Source organism: Eubalaena glacialis, chromosome 5 (genome assembly GCF_028564815.1).
Source record: "Eubalaena glacialis isolate mEubGla1 chromosome 5, mEubGla1.1.hap2.+ XY, whole genome shotgun sequence".
In the NCBI taxonomy this organism is placed as follows: Eukaryota; Metazoa; Chordata; class Mammalia; order Artiodactyla; family Balaenidae; genus Eubalaena; species Eubalaena glacialis.
In genome coordinates this window covers 92549761-92570778 of record NC_083720.1, presented here as the reverse complement: position 1 = coordinate 92570778, position 21018 = coordinate 92549761, and the positions used below count along the sequence as shown (strand labels likewise).

At 36.7% G+C, this 21018-nt stretch overlaps 1 protein-coding gene across 1 annotated transcript; it reads right to left on the bottom strand.

Moving 5' to 3' along the window:
* Positions 1–7890: 7890 nt before the first annotated feature.
* On the bottom strand, positions 7891–10602 carry CXCL8 (C-X-C motif chemokine ligand 8). Its single transcript, XM_061191460.1, has 4 exons — positions 10472–10602; positions 9347–9482; positions 8975–9058; positions 7891–8530 (listed from the first exon to the last, which is right to left on the bottom strand). The coding sequence occupies exons 1-4, from the start codon at positions 10533–10535 to the stop codon at positions 8509–8511; spliced, it is 306 nt and encodes a 101-aa protein (XP_061047443.1). The 5' UTR covers positions 10536–10602; the 3' UTR covers positions 7891–8508.
* Positions 10603–21018: the final 10416 nt, after the last annotated feature.

Below are 21018 nucleotides of genomic sequence, written 5' to 3'. Positions count from 1 at the left end.
AGAAACATTGTGTTTGACATATGTGATCCAACGTTGATTATCCAATCCGAATCTAAGGCAAGTAGGCTTGAATGGAACCATGGAATTAATTAAAGAAGGAATACCTGTAGTGCTGGATTTTACTATCAGATTAAAAAAAATTGCTTTGAGGGGGCTTCCCTGGTGGCGCAGTGGTTGAGAATCTGCCTGCCAACGCAGGGGACGTGGGTTCGAGCCCTGGTCTGGGAAGATCTCACATGCCGCGGAGCAACTGGGCCCGTGAGCCACAATTATTGAGCCTGCGCGTCTGGAGCCTGTGCTCCGCAACAAGAGAGGCCGCGATGGTGAGAGGCCCGCGCACCGCGATGAAGAGTGGCTCCCGCTTGCCACAACTAGAGAAAGCCCTCGCACAGAAACGAAGACCCAACACAGCCATAAGTAAATAAATTTTTTAAAAAAACAAAAGACAAGTTGCTCCCATTGCTTTATTACGGTCCTTTCGTACTGCCAATGATAAATCTGTATTCAGCTTCGCCCAAAAAAAAAAAAAAAAAGTACCCTTCTTTAAAAAAAAAAAAAATTGCTTTGAGGGATTAGTTTTTATCAGTCAGTTCTGTGGTCCAAACTGGCAGCCAAAGGAGTCTGACTTAGCAAACTGTGTTCTGTGTTTTAAGATAATTTTAATTATTATGACTCCAGGCAGACCATGTGTTCTCCAGTTCACCACGATTCCTATAACCTCCTGTTGATGGTACTGAGCTGTTACATTTTTCTAACTTATTTGGTCACCGAATATGACTATCATTATTATGGTAGACCCTTGACATAGTTTGAGAAATACGGCTAGACATTTGGCAAGTTCTCAAAATACTTCAGTAGCAGAACTCAAGGAAGGGAAGACAAAACCTTACAGATGTGGTTAATGGTCAGTTTAGCTCCATCACTGCCTAAGGGACATGCTTCCCACACACCAGCTTCAAAGCCCATTTAAGCAGATTCATTCATTCATTACTGGCAGAAAACTACAATTACTATATGCTGTAGGGTTTTTATTTATTTATTTTTGGTTCCCATCTCCCCACTTATTTTTTTTAATAGACATTTTTCAAGAACAGTTTTAGATTAACAGAAAAATTGAGAAGATATTACAGAGAATTCCCATTTCCATATATCCCACACCCAGTTTCCACTATTATTAACATCTTACATTAGTAGGGTACATTTGTTACAACTGATGAACAAATATTGATACATTACTGTTATGAACCGAATGTGACTCCCCAAAATTCATATGTTGAAATCCTAACCCCCAATGAAACGTTAGTAAGAGGTGGTGCCTTTGGGAGAAAATTAGGTATGAGAGTTAAACCCTCTTGAATGGGATTATTGCCCTCATGAAAAGAGACGTGTGCTCGCTCAGGCTCTCTGCTTTCTGCATGTGAGAATACAATCAAAAGTTAGAGGACTGAAAAGAGAAAGAGGATCCTCACTAGAACTCGATCATGCTGGCATGGATTTCCAGCCTCTAGAACTGTGAGAAATAAATGTCTTTTTTTTTTTTTTTTTAATAAACTACCAGATCCATGGTACTTTCTTGTAGCAGCCTGAACTAAAACAATTAATATTAACCAAACTCCCTACTTTATTCCTATTTTCGTAGATTTTACTGAATGTCCTTTTTATGTTCTAGCATCAATCCAGGATACGTTACATTTAGTTGTCATGTCCCCTTAGACTCCCCTTAGATTTAAGAGTTTCTCAGAATTTTCTAGTTTAAAATGACCTTGACAGTTTTGAGGAACTCTAGTCAAGTATTTTGTAGAATGCCTCTCTATTGGAATTTGTCTCTTTTTCTCATAATTAGACAGGGATCAGGGGTTTTTAGGAGAAAGACCACAGAGGTAAAGTGCCATTTTCATTATATCATTGCATTCTGTCAACACAATTTATCACTGCTGCTGTTGACTTTGGCTGACGTAGTGTTTTTCAGGTTTCTCTACAGTGAAGTTACTCTTCTTCCTCCCCCTCCCATACTATATATTTTTGGAACCAAGCTACTATGTGCTGCTCACATTGTAGGAGGGCATAGTTATTCATCAGCTCCTTGGGGAAGAAGTATCTATGAAATTTATTTGGAATTCTGCACGAGAGGTTTGTCTCTTCTCCATTTATTTACTTATTCATTTATATCAGTATGGACTTAGGAATATTTGCTTTATGTTTGGGGTTGTAATATATGACTTTATTTTGTTCTCAATTTGTTCCAGTTTGGGCCATTGTTCCAGCTTTCAGTTGGCTCCTGTTCTTGACATACCCTCACCATTTTTTTTGGATAAAGGCACTTCCTTATGCTCTGATGCTGGGAAGATGCTCAAGACTCATCTTGTATATTTCCTTACCCAGTCCTATGAGCAGACATTTCTCCAAGGAACCCTGGTTCATTTTATTAGAAAATGGTTTTAGGAACCAAGATCTGAGTGCTAGGTATGCTTGTTGCTACTAGAGTGTCACTACTTCTAGGTCTTCTCAGCTGACAAAGGAAGGAAATATATGTGTTTACTAACCCATTTATATATACATATGTATAAGTACTTCTATATGTGTCCATCTGTATCTATATTAAGCTAAACATGAATTCATACTGATTTCTCCAACTCTAATTCATTAGTACATGGATGATGTTAGCTTCCTTTTGCTTATCTGAAAATTTCCACTGTAACAGTGAAGAACCTGGCTCCCATTAACAGCCATCCATTTGCTTAAATGTTCAAGTAAATTGTTCAGTTATGGATGTAACAGTATCCAAATTGTCAACCCATACCCCTTCCCGCCAAAGATTTTTCAGAAGTCAAAATTTCAAAAGCTAACTCTGTAAAAGCTAATATACTATGTTAACGTGAAAAGCAAGTATAAAACTGGCATTTACTCTATTCTCAATAAATCCACACAGAACTTACCATATTTTAAAATCAGAGTTTATGTATCTTTGCTCACTATAAAATCTGGTCAAATTTTTAAATAATTGGAGAAGATATAGATTGAAAAAACACACAGCTTATATAAAATCTATGTAACATTACAAGTGCAAGAGAGCATTTAAATTCCAATAAGTAGATATTACTAACTTTTATCTCTATTTTGAGAAAAAGAAAATAGTACTGAGAATTTTAGTAAACTGGGCAAGTGAAAAGATTCCCTCAGAAAAAAATGTAGTGCTAGACAAGGAACTTAATAAGGAGAAGTCAGAGTCTTTTTCATATTAATACAGGGGTCTCACTCAAGCTTTACAGGAAAATTTTGTAAATATGAGATTTTTTTTTAACATCCAGATATATAATTGTATTTGGAATCAATAATAACAATATTTAACTTAAGAAAATTTTGGAATGAACTGTTTACAAACATGACTGGCACATGCTAGAGAAGAATGAGACAAGTGTGGAAAGTTGGTGGAGCGTTGATTCACATGCCATGCTGAGGCTGCTGGAGACCTCTGAGACCTGAGAAGAAACAAGTCACTTTAATAAAACATGTCTGTACGTGGGCTTCCTGTAAAGGGGCATGGTGAATACCTGTGGAAGCATAAAGAAGTAAATCTAGGCAGAGGTATCTACATTTAGAATGCTTTCCCATAAGCGTTTTATTCAGAGGAACACTGAAAATATAAATGTGAAGGCATTTTGAAAAGCATGGGAAGAATGGCAGAAGATTAATTTAGGATGCAGACAGTGGAAACAATCACATCAAAACATGATTAAAACATGAGCTAAACCATGCCCTATGAAATAGAATCGCTAGATACATTAAAAGCTTATCTTCAGGTCTTCCCTGGTGGCGCAGTGGTTGAGAATCTGCCTGCCAATGCAGGGGACACGGGTTCGAGCCCTGGTCTGGGACGATCCCACATGCCACGGAGCGACTAGGCCCGTGAGCCACAATTGCTGAGCCTGCGCGTCTGGAGCCTGTGCTCCGCAACAAGAGGCCGCAATAGTCAGAGGCCCGCGCACCGCGATGAAGAGTGGCCCCCACTTGCCGCAACTAGAGAAAGCCCTCGCACAGAAACGAAGACCCAACACAGCCATAAATAAATAAACAAATAAATAAAATTTAAAAAAAAAAAAAAAAAGCTTATCGTCAGCCCCAGCACCATGATCTTTTACAAAGCTATTAGAATATTCCTCTAGATAAAGTCTGAAGCAAACTTTGAGTGGAAATATCTACGAATGTTTCCCCATCTTAATTTTCCAACATGCTATGATTTTAAGTCCATCTATCATTTTACCAAATAATGTTTAAAAGTCTTGTAACCATGATATTTATCCAAATTGATTTTTATCTGTGGGAATGCAAAGAGCAAAGAAAACCCTCTTTCTCTACTCATTAAGAGTTAGGTTCTTTGACCCTTAAGTAATCTTTTGGAGAATTTCTGATTGTCCCATCTGTAAATCTTGTGGGAAGTAATAAGCCTGCTATTTACTCTGTTACATGGAAAAATTCCCTATTTGTTGTCTGTGATCCTTGCAAACTCAGCAGATGGCTACCAAACTTGAGGCAATTGCTGTCTGACCATCTTTTTAAGTGGGTAATGGAGAAATCGTTATCTAAGCTTTCTTTTGTTATTGCACGGTTAATACAATCTTAAGCAATTTTTTTTTAGCTGTATTACTACCACAAGCAAAAATCAAAATAGTTTTTCTTCTGAAGAAGAAAATGGCAAAATAGATCTATTACAGTAAAAATAATTATCTATTGATACTTACTTACTAAAATCTTAAGAATAAAAGATTTTGCTTAGGTAACTTCAACCTATGAATCTATTTTCTGATGCTTATCTAGCAAAAAAAGGGCAATTATGAAAATTACTTGATTTGTATGTTGTATGTACAATGTATGTGTTATAGTATTTTAAACTTAATTCAATTTTAAGGTGAACATTTTATTATCTCTCCATACTTTTTTATTGTGTGTATCTCTATATTTATATTCATGTTTCTACTTGGAAAAATTTGATTTGTATTTTGTAATCCACACAAATGGATTAAATGTATAGGGTAATAAATTGCATGCTCAATTTTGTGTCTAAGTCTGTGTCTATACAAATAAAACTTGTGTCTATATACATATTTTACTAATATCATTGAAGCAAAATAAAACAAAATTGTCAATGCCACAAATTTACTGGCTTTTCCTTCTCTCTCACTCTTGTTCTCACATCGTCTCTCCTTTACTCTTTTTCATTTCTCCTTTTTGGCTTGTTTACATGACGCCTAATCTTCGATTTGATCCACTTAATTGTCCTTTCGATGGAATGCTTTGTTATCTTATAGACAGTGCTAATATAGACGACAGTGAGGAAAAGCATTTGGCATATTTTAAAAGTGATAAAATTGGAATTAAGAGGTAGATTTTTTAAAGTATCATTATTAAGATTCACCAAATTGGTGCAGATGTCTTTACTTTGCCTTCAGGGTTGGACATTGGTCATATTAAGTATGTGTACTTAACACATTAAGAGGTTTTGTATAAGATTGGGAGTTTTTTAATGATTCAACCCCCAAATGACATTAAAAAGCCCCCAAGATCAGACTTTTGGGTTGCTTTGTATGGCTTCCCATTTCTTTTCGGAAGGAAACCCAGGAAGAAGAAAAGCTTATAATGCTCACCATTTAAAATGAAGGTAATCGGAATCCAGTAGAACTTTTCAATTCCAAATCTAAGCCTTTTAGAGCTTTCCACAGTCCATTTAGCATAGCTTTATCTATTAGTACTTGTTCTGTTTCAAGCCAAACTCCTGTCATGCTGATATTCTTTCACTTCTCAAATCACACAAATTACTTCTCCCTTGCCTTCTAGACCACTCCTCCCCACACCTCCTTCTTCCCTTTGTGTGGCTAACTCCTACTCATCCTTCAGACTCTAGTTTAGATTTTCTCAGGGAAGCTTAGGCTACCTAGGTTAGAAAACTCCTTGCTATCTGCTTCTAAAGAACCCTGTATCTCTCCCATCATCATTTTTTTAAAATTGTTTGTTTGTTATCTTTTTTATTCACTGTGTATGAGATCCACAAGATGATTACAAAAGTGGGTAGGACAAGAGAACCTGAATTTGAAGAAGAGAATATGGAAATGAAATTTAGGCAGAACTCTGTGGTCCCCCACAGCGGGACCAGAGAAGATCTATAAGCAGGGAGAAATTAACTCTAGAGGGAAGCAATGTTTCTAGGAACAGAAACTACAGGAGTTGAATTTTCAGTTGGCTCCTGTTTGTGCATAACTCTCAAATCTTTTATTAATTCTATTATGCTGCACACCTTTGTGTTAACGTGCATTGGGAATTAGAAGAGAATGGGCTTTGCTCTACACCACTGATAAAGTTGACTCAGAGAGAAAATGGCAGTTGCAGGTACCCAGAGTGATTGTAAGGAGCTAAATGACATAGGAAAAGTAGATTGCAATGTGAACTAACAAATGAGAAAATAAGAGAGGACTCTCTTCCTCACCTCAAATTGTGGAGCTTTAAAAAAAAAACATGGACTTAAAATGCCCAACAGCAATAGTAAATGAGCTGGGAGGTGGATAAATGTCAATCAGAGTTCTAAGATCCTTGTTTTCTGACTAGAAATGTAAAGTTAAGAATTGGTAAATTGGATTTCTTAAAACAGTGGATTGTTATTTTTTATTATTTCTGGGAAGTTTTCAGCCATTGCCTTCAAATGTTGACCATTTCCTCTCTCATCTGCTTGTAAAAATCCAGTTGGACATCCTCTATGTCTTTCTTTCTATTTTTCTTTCCAACTTACTGACTCTTTATCTCTCTGATTTAAATTCCAGATAAAGTGCTTTGGGTTTATTTTCTAATCTCCAGTTTTCTTTTCAGCTGTGTCAAATCTGTTAGAAAACTCAGCCACTGAGTTTTTTGTTAGATTGTGTTTTTACTTTTAAGAGTTTTGTTTGATTTGTTTTCAAATATGCTCTGTCTTTAATCATATTTAAAATTTCTTTGCCTCAGATGTACAATTTTCCTCAATTAGCTGAGAAGTGCCTTATAATGTGTACCCTCTTCCCACTTTCACTGAGTGCCCAGCTGTGTTAAGTTGTACAGACACCTAGGCTATCTGTTGAAAATCTGAAGTCACCCTTATTAGCAAAATGGTATACGGTAGGGAGTTGAGAATATTTCCATCATTCTATGGAAGAGACTACTGATTGTAATCCATCTCTGGAAAGGAGTTATGTTTTTCTACAAATAAAGGTTGGTAATTTTCCACATGATATATAAAATACTAAGGGAAAGCACTTATGTTTTCTAAATCAAAGTATGATTTTTAATATAAATGAATAATATAATAAATCTTAAAACTACCAAAGAAAAACAAACTCCTGATGACTTTGACAATTAATTTTATTTTAAATGTTTTACAGTTACATTCATATTTTCATACTATCAAAAACAGTAGAAAGAGTCTCCTTGGGAACACATAAAAGCATCTTAAAGTAAAAAATAAAATTGATGTTAAAATACACAATAATTTAAATAAAATTATGAGAATCTAATTGTTCAGAATAAATAAATAAGAAATAACAAGAAATTACTTTATTCATATTCCCTGGTGAATTTTTGCTGTTTTGAGAAAGATAGTCATAACTCAGGATTCAGGTGATTTAACACAGCACTGCACAATAAGGCTTGCAGTGACAAGACCAGACCAGGCATATTAAAAGTAGGATTGCCAACACAATTAAAATTTCAGATAAATAATGATGTACTTATACTAAAAAATTATTTATTGTCTATCTGAAAGAAAAATCAACTGGATGTCTTTTTTGTTTATTTTCTATTAATTTGCTAAATCTGGCAACTGTGATCATAATATAACAACCTTGATCAAAGTAGTTCTATAATACATCACTTAATATAAAAAATAAATATAAATTCACTACCATCATTGTACTTATCAACAATGCTTCTTTCCCATTTCTCCAAATTCATGCACAAACATTACTATATTTGAGGCTTAAATAAATACATAAATAATAAATAGGTGAATAAGTTACACTTCAAAATAATTTACATGACTGAATAAAAGTTAAAGTGCTTCCACATGCCCTCACATCTCTGTGAGGTAGGTCAGTGGCTGAGATGTTTTTCTCCGGTTTGGGAATAAAGAAGAAACTGAGGCTCAGTTGAACAAGGACTCGTGAATCCTGGCCAGCAGACTAGGGTTGCAAGATTTAACAAAAAACAAAAACAAAAAAAGAGGATTTCCAGCTAAATTTGAATTTACCGTACACAGTGAATAATTTCTAAAATATAAGTGGAACATGTACGTGGGACATTGAAAAAAATATTCATTGTTTTACTTAATATTCAAATATAACTGGGCATCCTGTATTTTATCTGGCAACCCTACACCAGACCTACACAGTACATGAGGCATTGAAGTAGATTTGTTTGAAGTTTCATTGGTATCTTTACTGAGGAATTCTTGGAAGCCATGGACAAATGGGATTTTGGTTGTTGTTGTTGTTTTCATGGATCTTTCTTCTCAGCTCTGAAAAGAAGTAAAATAAAATAAAAAGTTTAAAAATTAACAATGTTCTAAATAAGGAGGAATGTATGGCTCTTGAAAATATATTTAATATAGAAATTAAGAGAGTCTTAGATATTTATGTGTTAGAAATACTCTATATTTTCAGCTATAAATGGAGAGTTCAGATAAGGTATGTAAACCAGAACACGTCTGAGATTGAGAGAGAGTCATACTAATGACACAGGACACAGGCATATACCCACACTTCCCTGGACAAACTGAGATATATGATCTCCCAGTCATGAGTACAACAAACTCACTATTGCTGCTATTTTTTTTTTAATCAAAGAGGCAGGTACTTAAAAGAAAATTTTCAGCAGCAGCAGGAAATTTATAGGTTGACTTCTGAACTGTACATCACAGGATAAATGAAGAATCTAAATTAAAAAAAAAAAATCAACTTACCTCTTCAAAAATATCTGCACAACCTTCTGCACCCACTTTTCCTTGGGGTTCAAGCAGACCGCTTTTCCATTGACAAGCTTAACACTGAAATAAGAGAGATATGATTAAAATCAGTATTTAATGGGTTTCCAACATCCCTTTGGCATTCAAGTCATGGTTCCTTAAGTACAGGCATAAAATCTAAGTCCAAACTAATTTTTAGCTATGAGTCATGGAGGGTACAATATTTAAATGCCATGGAGACAAAGAATTTTCCCTTTCTGTTTTGCTTACTGTGTATTCCTAGTACCTAGAACTTTGCTGGATTCTCCCACCTTCCTCAATTCTAGGTTTACTAAAGTAAAATATCTAATCACTTTTGAAATTACTTACATGATTTCTGAATTTTCACAGTGTGGTCCACTCTCAATCACTCGCAATTCTTTGATAAATTTGGGGTGGAAAGGTGTGGAGTGTGTATTTATGCATTGGCATCGAAGTTCTGAACTCATTCTTGAAAGAACTGCAGCTGTGAAAAAAAAAAGCAATTAAGAATTGATTTCATTAACAGGCATAACTCAGCTAGCTTCGCCCTTGGTAATTCCAGTGTGATCATTTGGTGACTGTGTGTTTGGGAAACAACACATCTTTAGCAAACTTATTCCTGAAATTGATGGCTGGATATTCTCCTAGCCCCCGACCTCAGTTTTTCTCTTTGTTTTAAAAACAGTCGTTCCTGACAACACTGAATGACATAAACACTTGGAGTTGTCTTTGGGCAATGTTGACATCCTCATGGTACTTTTTCTCCTACTCGACACTGCATAATCTTCTGTGATACCACAATGTTATTCATGGTAGGCAAGATCCACCAACAGGAAAATTGCCTTCAGGAAGAATTAATAGAAATATATGTGAGTTGCACAGAGATTGTCCTATATTTTAGCAAAATCTTTGATGTTTAAGAGTATATATATATATATACATACATATATATACTACATATATATATACATATATATACCATATAAAATGTTTATATATACCATAAACATTCTAAACTGTATTTATTTCATAAGAGGGATCCCAATAAGGTTTATAATCTGTCTTTAAGCCAAAGAGCAATTGATAGTTGTTTGAAGCTCGTCAATTAAATAGTACATGGAGTAAAATTACCTGAGTTACTTTACTCAGTATTAATAGATAAAATGGGTAAATGTGGCCTCCAATAAAATATACTCTAAATTACAGATTTATGTTAAATATATGTATACTACAGAGTATGAATGATAGGAATAGAACTCTATATAAATCAAACTTTTCAATTTTCTAAATATTATATTTAAACAACCTAAAAACTTAAAGACTTCAATTTAACATTAAATGACTGCAAAGACGGTTTTCTCTTGCTGAGTAAAAGGATGTCTGTTATCGAGGCATTAAGGATAATCTTGCTCTCTGAGGATCACATTTAGACACAGCAAACTTCTGTAGATCAGAAGAGAAGAACGTGCTTACCTTTACACAGAGTTGCAGAAAGCAGGAAGGCTGCCAAGAGAGCAATAGCCAGCTTGGAAGTCATGCTTACACAAGGTGCTGTCTTTCTGGTTTCTTCCTGGCTCTTGTCCTAGACGGTTGTGAGCTCTGCTGTCCCAGAGGACCTGTGTCAGATGGGGAGCTCCCGTGGCTTTTTATATTATAGTAAGAGTAGGGAACAAGTGCACCCTCATGCTTGTGTCATGTCAGAGGAAATTCCACAATATGCAACCATCTGCCCGCACTTTGAGAGCAGAGCTGAGTCATCTGACTCCCCTAGTGATTTTTTTCTTATTAAATTTTCAGTGTGATTTAAGTTTTATTTGATCTTTCAAATAATTTTATTGATTTTTTTTGAAAACATGTTTCAAAACATGTTTTGAAAACATTTCTTTCTTTTAAAATGTTTTAAAATATTTTTTTAAATAGTCAACCTTCTCAGTTTGATACATTATTGTCAGTGGTAGTTCTTTTTATTTATAAATAACTTTATCATAGTCCTATCTTGCAGTAATCAGAGTAAGGTCATTTGTTATTGTTCTTTTATGACACAGTCATTTCTTTAGGTAAATTATATATGCTGTAATGATCAACCACTTTTACTGGGGACATAATTTACAAGAAGTCCATTTCTAAGCACTTTGGAAAGTTTCCAGGAACCATTTCGGCTTTCAGGGAGCATGTTACAACTTTTCAAAAGATTTGGTTTTCTAATGCATGCTTGACAGAGTGAAAGGGGATAGCATTCAGTTCAGTATCGTAAACATTATCAAGTAACTTCTGAGTAATGTGGGAATCTATAGATGGATAAGACTAAGTACTTGTTTTTAAAGAGTTTGGTCTGTCAGAAGAAGAAAGCAATATAAAGACCAGGCTATGTTACAGAACAGACAAGTGGTGCCAAGATATTTATTCCAACAAGGACACAAGGGCAGAATCTTCCATAAGCATTTTGAGCAGGGTACTGAAGTACAGAGGACTCTAATAAAGGAGGGTGAAGGGAAACAGCACGTTCTAGATAGGGATGCTGTTCAAAGACACTCAAGTGGTAAAAGGAAGAATTGTTTATGTTCCAAGATGTGGTTCACTGGGTTTACTTGGTTGGGGTGGGATGAGGTGGTGTGTAATGGAAAAATAAGCAGTATATACTTAGTGGAAAGAGCATCTGGGTTTAAACCTTTGTTCAGCCACTAATTTTTGTGTGGTTTTTAAGCTTTCTGAATTCCAGTTTCCATATCTATAAAATGGTTTTAATAACATCCACCTGTCTCATAAAGTTCATATACATAAACTTCCTGGCTTAACTTTTAAGCTGGTGAATTTCCATCTACCCCAAGAGCCATGGCTTGTATTTCTCATTTTTGTCAGATGGTTGACTTCCAAACTGCAAAGATATTCCACCACAAATTATTTCTTAAAAATCTCATTTGCCTTAGAGGATTCTTGATAAAAGATTGGTTTCTGAAATACGAAGTTGAGCCAGATTTCAGCATGTAATGCAATAATACAATAAAATAGAAACAACATCAGTGTAAATTATGATTTGCTAGAATTTAAAGCTCCAGATTAAAATCTGATTGCATTAGGGTTCATTACCATTTCGGATAGAAAATCTGGAGTACAGAGTCTTAAAATCTATGGAATTCTAGAATGCTTGAGGAAGCACCTAGTTTAAATACTGATATAGGATATAAGTTAAATTCTTTGACAAAAACATTATTGAAAATTAGGCCAAGAGTAATGATGTTTCAGAATGTGAACACTTGTGGTTTGGGGAGAGAACTTCCTTTGCTGAAAGATTTGTGTAGTGACCCCAACTAACTTCTTAAATATAACTTCAATTTACTTGATATCAGGGACTGTGTGTGTGTTTTTTAATCCTCACAACAATGGGATAAGTAATAATGTCCTCATTTTACAGATGAGGAAACTCAATAACGTCTCCAAGTTCATATATCTAAGTAGTGGTGGAGCTGAGAGTTTTAGTCCTGGTCTAAAAGCACATTTACAAAGGGGAGATGAAAAGACTTTTCTTCAGGACACTGGAACACAAAACCACCTTTGTATGACTCAATGAAGTTTCTTTCTCTGTCCCTCGTGGGTCCTCAGAGAAGAGTCTGGACTTCCTTGGAAAGGGAACACTAAGGAAGGGAGCTTACAATAGTAAAAGACAAAATAGAACCTTACATCAACTTTTGCAGCAAAGTAAATGTTTATTATGTACAATGCAGTTCTTACTCTTTTTAAATCTATTTTAGGAAGTTGATTGGTCACTTATTTATTTAATATATGTTGATTATCTGCTAATGCCAGGTCTTGTAGTAGGAGATGTGAATACTCTGTAAATCAGATATAGTCTCTGACTTCGAGGAGTTTGCAGTCTAAAGTAGAATATGGACAATTAGTTACACAAGCAAGTACAATACAGTGGATGAGTATTATAATACGTATAATTATAGGAAGCTTAGGGAGCAAACAAATGGGACCTCTGATGCAGTTTTGATGAATGGGGTTGTCTGAAGAAACAAGTTTAAGACTGTGACGTAGTGCCTTAGTCTTGGTGATGAGTAGGGCTAAGACCAGTGGAGAGGGGAGAAGGGGGTACTGCTTTGCTAGTGTGGGGGAAAGCAAGTACAAGGTGGTAAGATGTAAGAGAATATGGCCCAACTGGGTTCCTGAAATTGTTGAGCATTGTATGGAAAATATGTGTGGAGTGAGGAGAGGAAAAATAGGGACCAGATATGTAAGCAAGGCCTGAATCTTTAAGAAAATTCTCAGTCTCTTTGCTTTAGTAATGCTGGTTTGTTCAGCAAAGACATATTCTCATATGGAAAGACCCTGAGGTGACTGGTTCTGGGCATCATCACTAGGACCCAATTATACTAGTGGTACCACTAAGACACTCAGAGTTCTGAGGAATTGCAAACATTCCTCTACTTTTTCCTCAGGGTTGCCTTAGTAATTTTGCAACTTACCTAAGCACCTTTTTTCCCTGTCTATCCCATCTCCTTATCTCTTCCCTTCCTCTTCTCTGCATCCTGACATCATCCTTAGAGGTTGAGCTAATGAGTTCCATTTAACCTAGATGCTCACAATTTTTTCGGAATGGAGCATTCATTTATAAAGCAAAAGGACATCTTTGCAAATGTTGTTGATCTCTCCCAGTGTAACCTTGATGCATTATGTCCTTAGACTCTCTTCATCAGAGGTAAGGTTGGACAAAGACAAAATGACTAGAGGGGGCAGTAATTCTGGCCTTGTCCCACTTCTGTAAAGGTAACCCTGTGAGTTATTGCATAGTAAGTAAAAGGGTTAATTGGGTTAAGTAAAAAACAAACAAACAAACAAAAGGCTAATTAGCCTGTTTGAGGAAATTTTGCTTCAAAATAGAGCAGATTGGAGTGAAAAGTTTAAATGAAGAGCAAGCTGCACATAAATACAAGTGATGTTTTGTCACCCTGTAGGAATGAATGGGACTATTGACCAGTAATCTGTTTATTTAAGTTCCAACCAGCACTTAACAAAGAGCATCCAGAGATCTCCACCATAGCCATGGGACCAAGTCCATCATCCAAGAAAGGGAAGAGCTGAAGAAAGAGCCAAAACAAAGACAGTCATTTACTTTTTCCACCTTGCCAAGTAACTCTTCTCCTTCCATGAAACTCCTCACAAGAAAACTGAATGTCTTTTTAGTGCGTTAAACAATTTATGTCCCATCCCCACCTCTCCACCCCACTCCCACTTCAAGTAGGTATTGTAGAATTAGGAATTTTTTGTAAACGTAAACAAAGTTGTATTCACGTAATAAAGCAGAATGTGGTGGGAAAAACATGGACTTTGAAGTGAGATGAACTTGGGTTTGAATCTTTCCCCTGCTGATTAACCAAGAGACCTAGAGCAAGTCAATTCTATGTTGGCATTGCATCTGCTGCTGCTAAAATTTGAGCCACCTTTCCCAAAACCAGTAGCAAAGTCTCAACTTGCACCTGGAATTTTTTCTCCCTTTGAGGAAATTAGTCTCAGCTCAACAATCTTTGAGGTTAAGAGAACCATAGACAAATGCTAAACACATATCACTGAATTTGACCTACAATATTGTTAATACTAAGATCATAAACATAAAATAGCTACCCCCTGAAATTTTAGTCAATAAAGGTAAGAGTTAGTTGAAAGATTTAAAACACGTTCTTGCCTTTTGCAGATAAAAGACATTTATCTGTACTTCATTAATATGATAACTTAATCTCCTCCAGGGCTACAGAACATTTCAGTTCCATCTCCAAATTCAAATGTCTCCAGTTAACGATTCATAAAAATACTAAGAAAAGTTAGTCCATACTGCTAAAAGTGTTCTACCTTTTAAAGAAAAGACATTTTTCAAAGTCTGGACAAGTTAGAGAACAGAAACAGCTAAATGTTTTGGTTTTGAGCAGTGTCAAGTAAGAGTAACTTAAATTTAAGGGTATGCATGGCTGTTGGACTAGGTCAACCCTGCCTTCAAACCTACCCCTCCACCACTTATTAACCAAACAACCATGGGAAGTTATTTTAACCTCATTGTCTCAGTTTCCTCATCTGTAAAATGAGGATAACCCCAATTCCACAGGATCACAGTGAGAGTTAAGTGAGGAAATACATGGAAAATGTCAAGAGTGGTGCCTGGCACATACAAAGTATTCAATAAATGTCAGTTTTTTCCCTCTAATCTGTCACTTAAGTTACACTTCACCTTGCCTGGAGTGGGAGAACTATATATATATTTTTTAATTTACCAATCAAAAAGTAAAGATGTATTGACACAACAGATCTCTTAAAGCTGTTTCTTTTTCTTCTAATTATAGAGCTTTCTTTTTTATGCCTAAAAAATTTAATTCATGTTTATGTGTTAAAAAAAAAACACTGTTGATATACACAGGGGATTGAGTATTGTTTCCAATTCTATCTCCCAAATCATTGAAGATTTTGAGATGGAGTTTAAAGGATGAGATTGGAGGAAGAAGCTGGTTGTGGAAACAGACATTTATTATGGACTTGGGAGATCTAAGATCAGTCTGTCTTCAATATGAAAAAAAATTAAGTGTAACTGTTTACTTGTAGTCATTTCTTTGTTATATTTATGGAAAAAAAGTTTTAGAGATTGTTTACTCCAGTGTTTATAATAAAATATATATCTTCAAAATAACAATTATATGTTATTTGCCACTAGGATTTCTTTCATGTGAAGTAAAGATCATAGGAAATGAAATCACATGGCAAAAAGAGAAGTTGCTGTATTAGAAATGACTGGACTTATGCGTGCATTTAATTATGTCTTGAGGTAACCAAGACCCACACAAGCAGTTGAGTCAAGGGACAGGAGGTTAAAAAAAGGTTTTAAAAATGCTGATTCAAAGTTGTACAATTTTATAAGGTTATTCTTCCTCTTTTCTTAAAAGTTTACTACTTTGATCTTTTGCTCTTATAGACAAGTGATATTTTTAAAAGCTGAGTTGAGATGAAACTCTTAGCAATTTGAAGAAAGTAGCTAAAGTGGAAAAACAGATCTTATGTTGTAGTTTCACCATTCTCCTTTCTTAAAACTTTGATTGTTTTGAAGTTTTTGTTTCAAAATGTGAGCTCCACCTTAACTAGTTCTTTTCTCCAGTTTGGCCTTAGGGATTGTTGAAGTATTTAAGACACAATCTGATTGGAATCCAAAGTCCATGTCAGTAAATCACAGCAAGATGCTTTCTGACCCACCTCCTAGAGAAATGGAAATAAAAACAAAAATAAACAAATGGGACCTAATGAAACTTAAAAGCTTCTGCACAGCAAAGGAAACCATAAACAAGATGAAAAGACAACCCTCAGAATGGGAGAAAATATTTGCAAATGAAGCAACTGACAAAGGATTAATCTCCAAAATATACAAGCATCTCATGCAGCTCAATATCAAAAAAACAAACAACCCAGTCCAAAAATGCGCAGAAGACCTAAATAGACATTTCTCCAAAGAAGATATACAGATTGCCAACAAACACATGAAAGGATTCTCAATATCACTAATCATTAGAGAAATGCAAATCAAAACTACAATGAGGGCTTCCCTGGTGGCGCAGTGGTTGAGAATCTACCTGCCAATGCAGGGGACACGGGTTCGAGCCCTGGTCTGGGAAGATCCCACATGCCACGGAGCAACTAGGCCCGTGAGCCGCAACTACTGAGCCTACGCGTCTGGAGCCTGTGCTCTGAAACAAGAGAGGCCACGATAGTGAGGGGCCCGCGCACCGCGATGAAGAGTGGCCCCTGCTTGCCGCAACTAGAGAAAGCCCTAGCACAGAAACGAAGACCCAACACAGCCAAAAATAAATAAATTAATAAAACACTGACATTATCGGAATATTCTGAACATGAAATAAAATTTAAAAAAAAAAAAACAAAAAAAACTACAATGAGGTATCACCTCACACCAGTCAGAATGGCCCTCATCAAAAAATCTACAAAGAACAAATGCTGGAGAGGGTGTGGAGAAAAGGGAACCCTCTTGCACTGTTGGTGGGAATGTACATTGATACAGCCACTATGGAGAACAGTATGGAGGTTCCTTAAAAAACTAAAAATAGAACTACCATATGACCCAGCAATCCCACTACTGGGCATATACCCAGAGAAAACCATAATTCAAAAAGAGTCATGTACCACAATGTTCACTGCAGCTCTATTTACAGTAGCCAGGACATGGAAGCAACCTAAGTGTTCATCGACAGATGAATGGATAAAGAAGATGTGGCACATATATACAATGGAATATTACTCAGCCATAAAAGAAACAAAATTGAACTCTTTGTAGTGAGGTTGATGGACTTACAGTCTGTCATACAGAGTGAAGTAAGTCAGAAAGTGAAAAAAAATTCCATATGCTAACATATATATATGGAATCTTAAAAGAAAAAAATTGTTCTGCTGAACCTAGGGGCAGGACAGGAATAAAGATGCAGACGTAGAGAATGGACTTGAGGGCACAGGGAGGGGGAAGGGTAAGCTGGGATGAAGTGAGAGAGTGGCATGGACATATATACACTACCAAACGTAAAATAGATAGCTAGTGGGAAGCAGCTGCATAGCACAGGGAGATCAGCTCGGTGTTTTGTGACCACCTAGAGGGGTGGGATAGGGAGGGTGGGAGGGAGACGCAAGAGGGAGGGGATATGAGGATATATGTATACATATAGCTGATTCACCTTGTTATACAGCAGAAACTAACACACCATTGTAAAGGAATTATACTCCAATAAAAAAAAAAAAAGTCCATGTCAGATTCTGTTTAAACGAGCTCAACCCATCTGTGCAGTTGTTGATATAAGTCTTACCTGACCGGAAATTCCTCAAGGTCAGAGACCATGTCTGCCTTCTTTACACCATGTGCCAGCTTCTAGCCCAGTGTGTGCAACAAACAGGTGCTCGATAAACATTTCTCAAATGAAAGTAAAACTTCCCCAGTTCTCAGAAGTTTTCCCACCAAGAGCAATATCAACAAAAGGAAGTAAAAATGTTTATCTTTGTCTATTTTTGTTCTCCCTCAGGGACAATTGTTTTATTTTCATGAACCCAGAAGGATCCAGTATGGAAACTACAGTTTTAGTTCATGCTCTCATTTAGTGAAGGATAGATAAAATAGTAACAGTTCAGCCAGGCAGCAATTTCCTCGTTTGGTGAGTTAACCATCCAATGCCTTCTAGGCTGCTCCCGGGCTGGGGTAAGAGGTACAACACAGCAGGCAGGGAGAGGGGTGGAGAGCAGTGTGTGGGGACTATCAGGGACCAGCATCCACTGATGCAGGAAGCCTCTGCTGCCTCCTTCCTCCCATCAGCTGTGCTTCACAGACCACGGAGAGTCCAGAAGACCACACAGACAGTATTGCCAGGGGCCAGTGAGTGAACTTGAATGGCGACCCACAGATTTAGTCTAATTAACCTTAAACGTGCTAAGACTAAACAGAGTCACTTCCCTTGTAGTTATCACCGCAGTGGTTCTTAACCTGTTTTATTTTAACCACTTATTCCTTTGAAAATATAATGAAAGTTCCGTGCCCTCTCCTTACCCCTAAATCCACCTAAGCCTAAATGTACAAAGTTGTGCGTTGAGTTTCAGAAATTCACTGACCTCCGTTAAAAACTCTCAAGGAGTAAAATCAATAAAGGGTATATTGGAAGTAGAACACTTGAGAATAATGAGTGCCTTCTGAGTTTACTGTCTTTAAGTCAACTGAAAGAGAAATGATATTTTCTGCCTGCTGCTTGCCGTCCCTGCATGCGTCCAGGACAGAGGCTTCAGGAAAAAATTCTTGACGTTCCCAAAAGAGAAGGATGGATAAGGACAAGAATGAGAAAGTGGAAGAGAATCTTCATATTCAATGAGTTCAAGATATGAATGACCTTCAGTTTACTTGCTGCCCACAAGAGGAAAGCCCAAATCCATCCAAAAAGAGGAAAAGGGAGTACTGCTTTCAGCTGATGCTATCTCCTTAGCTAGTCTGCTAAAAGGCAGTGCCAGTGGCATAAGGCGACTAAGATAGAGGGTGAAAGTTTATTCCTTTCATAATTCCCTTCAGCTCGCCAAATAGATATATAATTCAAGAAAAATCTATGTGATGTTTTCACATAAAAGGAAAACAAAATCAGAAAATAATTCAGCTTGTGTATGGGTTTAGAGATGTGAGCCAGTCTCTCAGAATTCCCCAAATTTACGCAAAATAAGGATATAAAACTTCTTTATCCATCTCTCCTTAATCTGGTGCTCTGTATTATCTGATTTCCAGATTTGAGCTGCTTTTGTCTCGAGGCAGTTTATCTTCTCATCTAACATAATTTACTATTTACCACATCTAGGGTATTCTTCTTGACTATATCACTGTTACTCATCAAAATTAAATCCTTCTTCGTGGTCCCTAAACCAGGAAGGAGGAAATCACCACCCACAGAATCTAGTGGAGTTTTAAACAAAGGAAAAGCCGTCCACTCCAGACCCGTTGGATGAACTTTTCATGTACTTCCCTTTCCCCAACTGTGGGGGGGTGAATCTGGAAAACACCACTGGCATCGCCCTCTACAAAGTTGGAGATAAAAGCAAAATGGGCAGCAGAGAGTAGAAATGGATAAAAATAACACCCCAGCCAGAAAAGCAGGACCTTGAAAACACACACTAAAGAGACCCAAAGAAAAATGAAGCAGGTATTGGAGAGCCAAGGTTAATGGGGAGAATGAAAATGGCACATTTCTTTTCTGAGCTTGACTTACCTAGACATTAGCAATGAGTGCAGAGAGTCCTCCCTCAAGAATAATTGTACTAACAGGACCTTATAACTTAGTACATCATATGTTTTATTTTTTGTAATAGTCACAATAACCCTATATTTTTGTATTATTTATTCCCATCTAACAGATGAGGAAACAGACTCAAAGAGATTAAGCAATTTGCAGATGGTCAGCCAGCAAGTAGGAGAGAGAATTAGGATTTGAACCTAAACAAGAAGTCCAGAGATTCTATGCCACCTCAAGAAAGTTTCTCTCCTGTGTCTGTGAGTCTCACAAACTTGGTTTTGAGCACATATCCCTTCTTTCCCGCACCCTCTCCTGCCTGAGAGGAGAAGAGGAATTTGATTCAGTGAGGGAGAGGGGGACACCATAATCCAATAGAAGAACTAGTTCCTCCTCCTGTCAAAGCCTCAGGCTTTCATTTGTAAAATCAGAGAATTTGCCTATACAGTCCCTACTGTCTGATGCTTTATTCTAAGAAGCACAGTGTATGTGTAATAGGTGGAGAACTGTCCCTGGGAAACTCGACCACTTGTGCCAGGAGAGGACACTTGCCCAAACCTGAGATTTCACAAAACTTCAAGAGAATGTGCACTTGCCCTTAGATGTAGTTAACTAAAAAGTGTCACTTGCATGGTTCTCATCAACTGAGAGGAGAAGAGCCTTAATTTTGATGGGTTTAATGAAGAAAGAGTCTAGAATTGGAGGTCACGGGGATGGTGTGTTTACCATCAGACTCCTCTTCCCCCCACTTTCCAAGAATGAGAGGAAGTGCTTCCTGCGCTCCCCTCTCTCCTGACACCATTTCCTCTTACTTGGTTTCTTCATGACTCTTAGATCATTTGCAGCTGCTGATCCTTTACTGTGAAACAAGTAATGCGGTTGGAGTTGGAAAATTTTTTTGAAAGACCTAAAGCCCATCTGATTTGTTGGAAAACAAAAACATCAAATTTAATGGCTATTACTTGAAAATATATGAAAAGAGACTTCATTTTCCCATTATTCATCCATTTAACAAATATTTACAGAGTACCTTCTATATTTCAAACACTTTTCTAGTTGCTGGGGAAATGTTAGTGAATAATGTGAATAGAAATGGCTACCCTTGGTTTTAGTTGTATAAATGTTATGAGGAAAAGAGTAGGGCAGGGTGATCAGGCTGTCAGGTGGGTGAGGGGGTTAGCAGATTACAGCACTGGGGAGTCCAGGGAAGCCTCCCTGAGAGGTTGAGTTTGA

Coding starts and splice junctions, on each gene's coding strand:
- CXCL8 (XM_061191460.1), bottom strand. CDS start 10,535: ATGACTTCCAAGCTGGCTATTGCTCTCTTGGCAGCCTTCCTGCTTTCT. Junction 9,483..10,471: donor TTCTGCAACTCTGTGTAAAG/GTAAGCACGTTC, acceptor TTTTTTTCACAG/CTGCAGTTCTTTCAAGAATG. Junction 9,059..9,346: donor TGTGAAAATTCAGAAATCAT/GTAAGTAATTTC, acceptor CTCTTATTTCAG/TGTTAAGCTTGTCAATGGAA.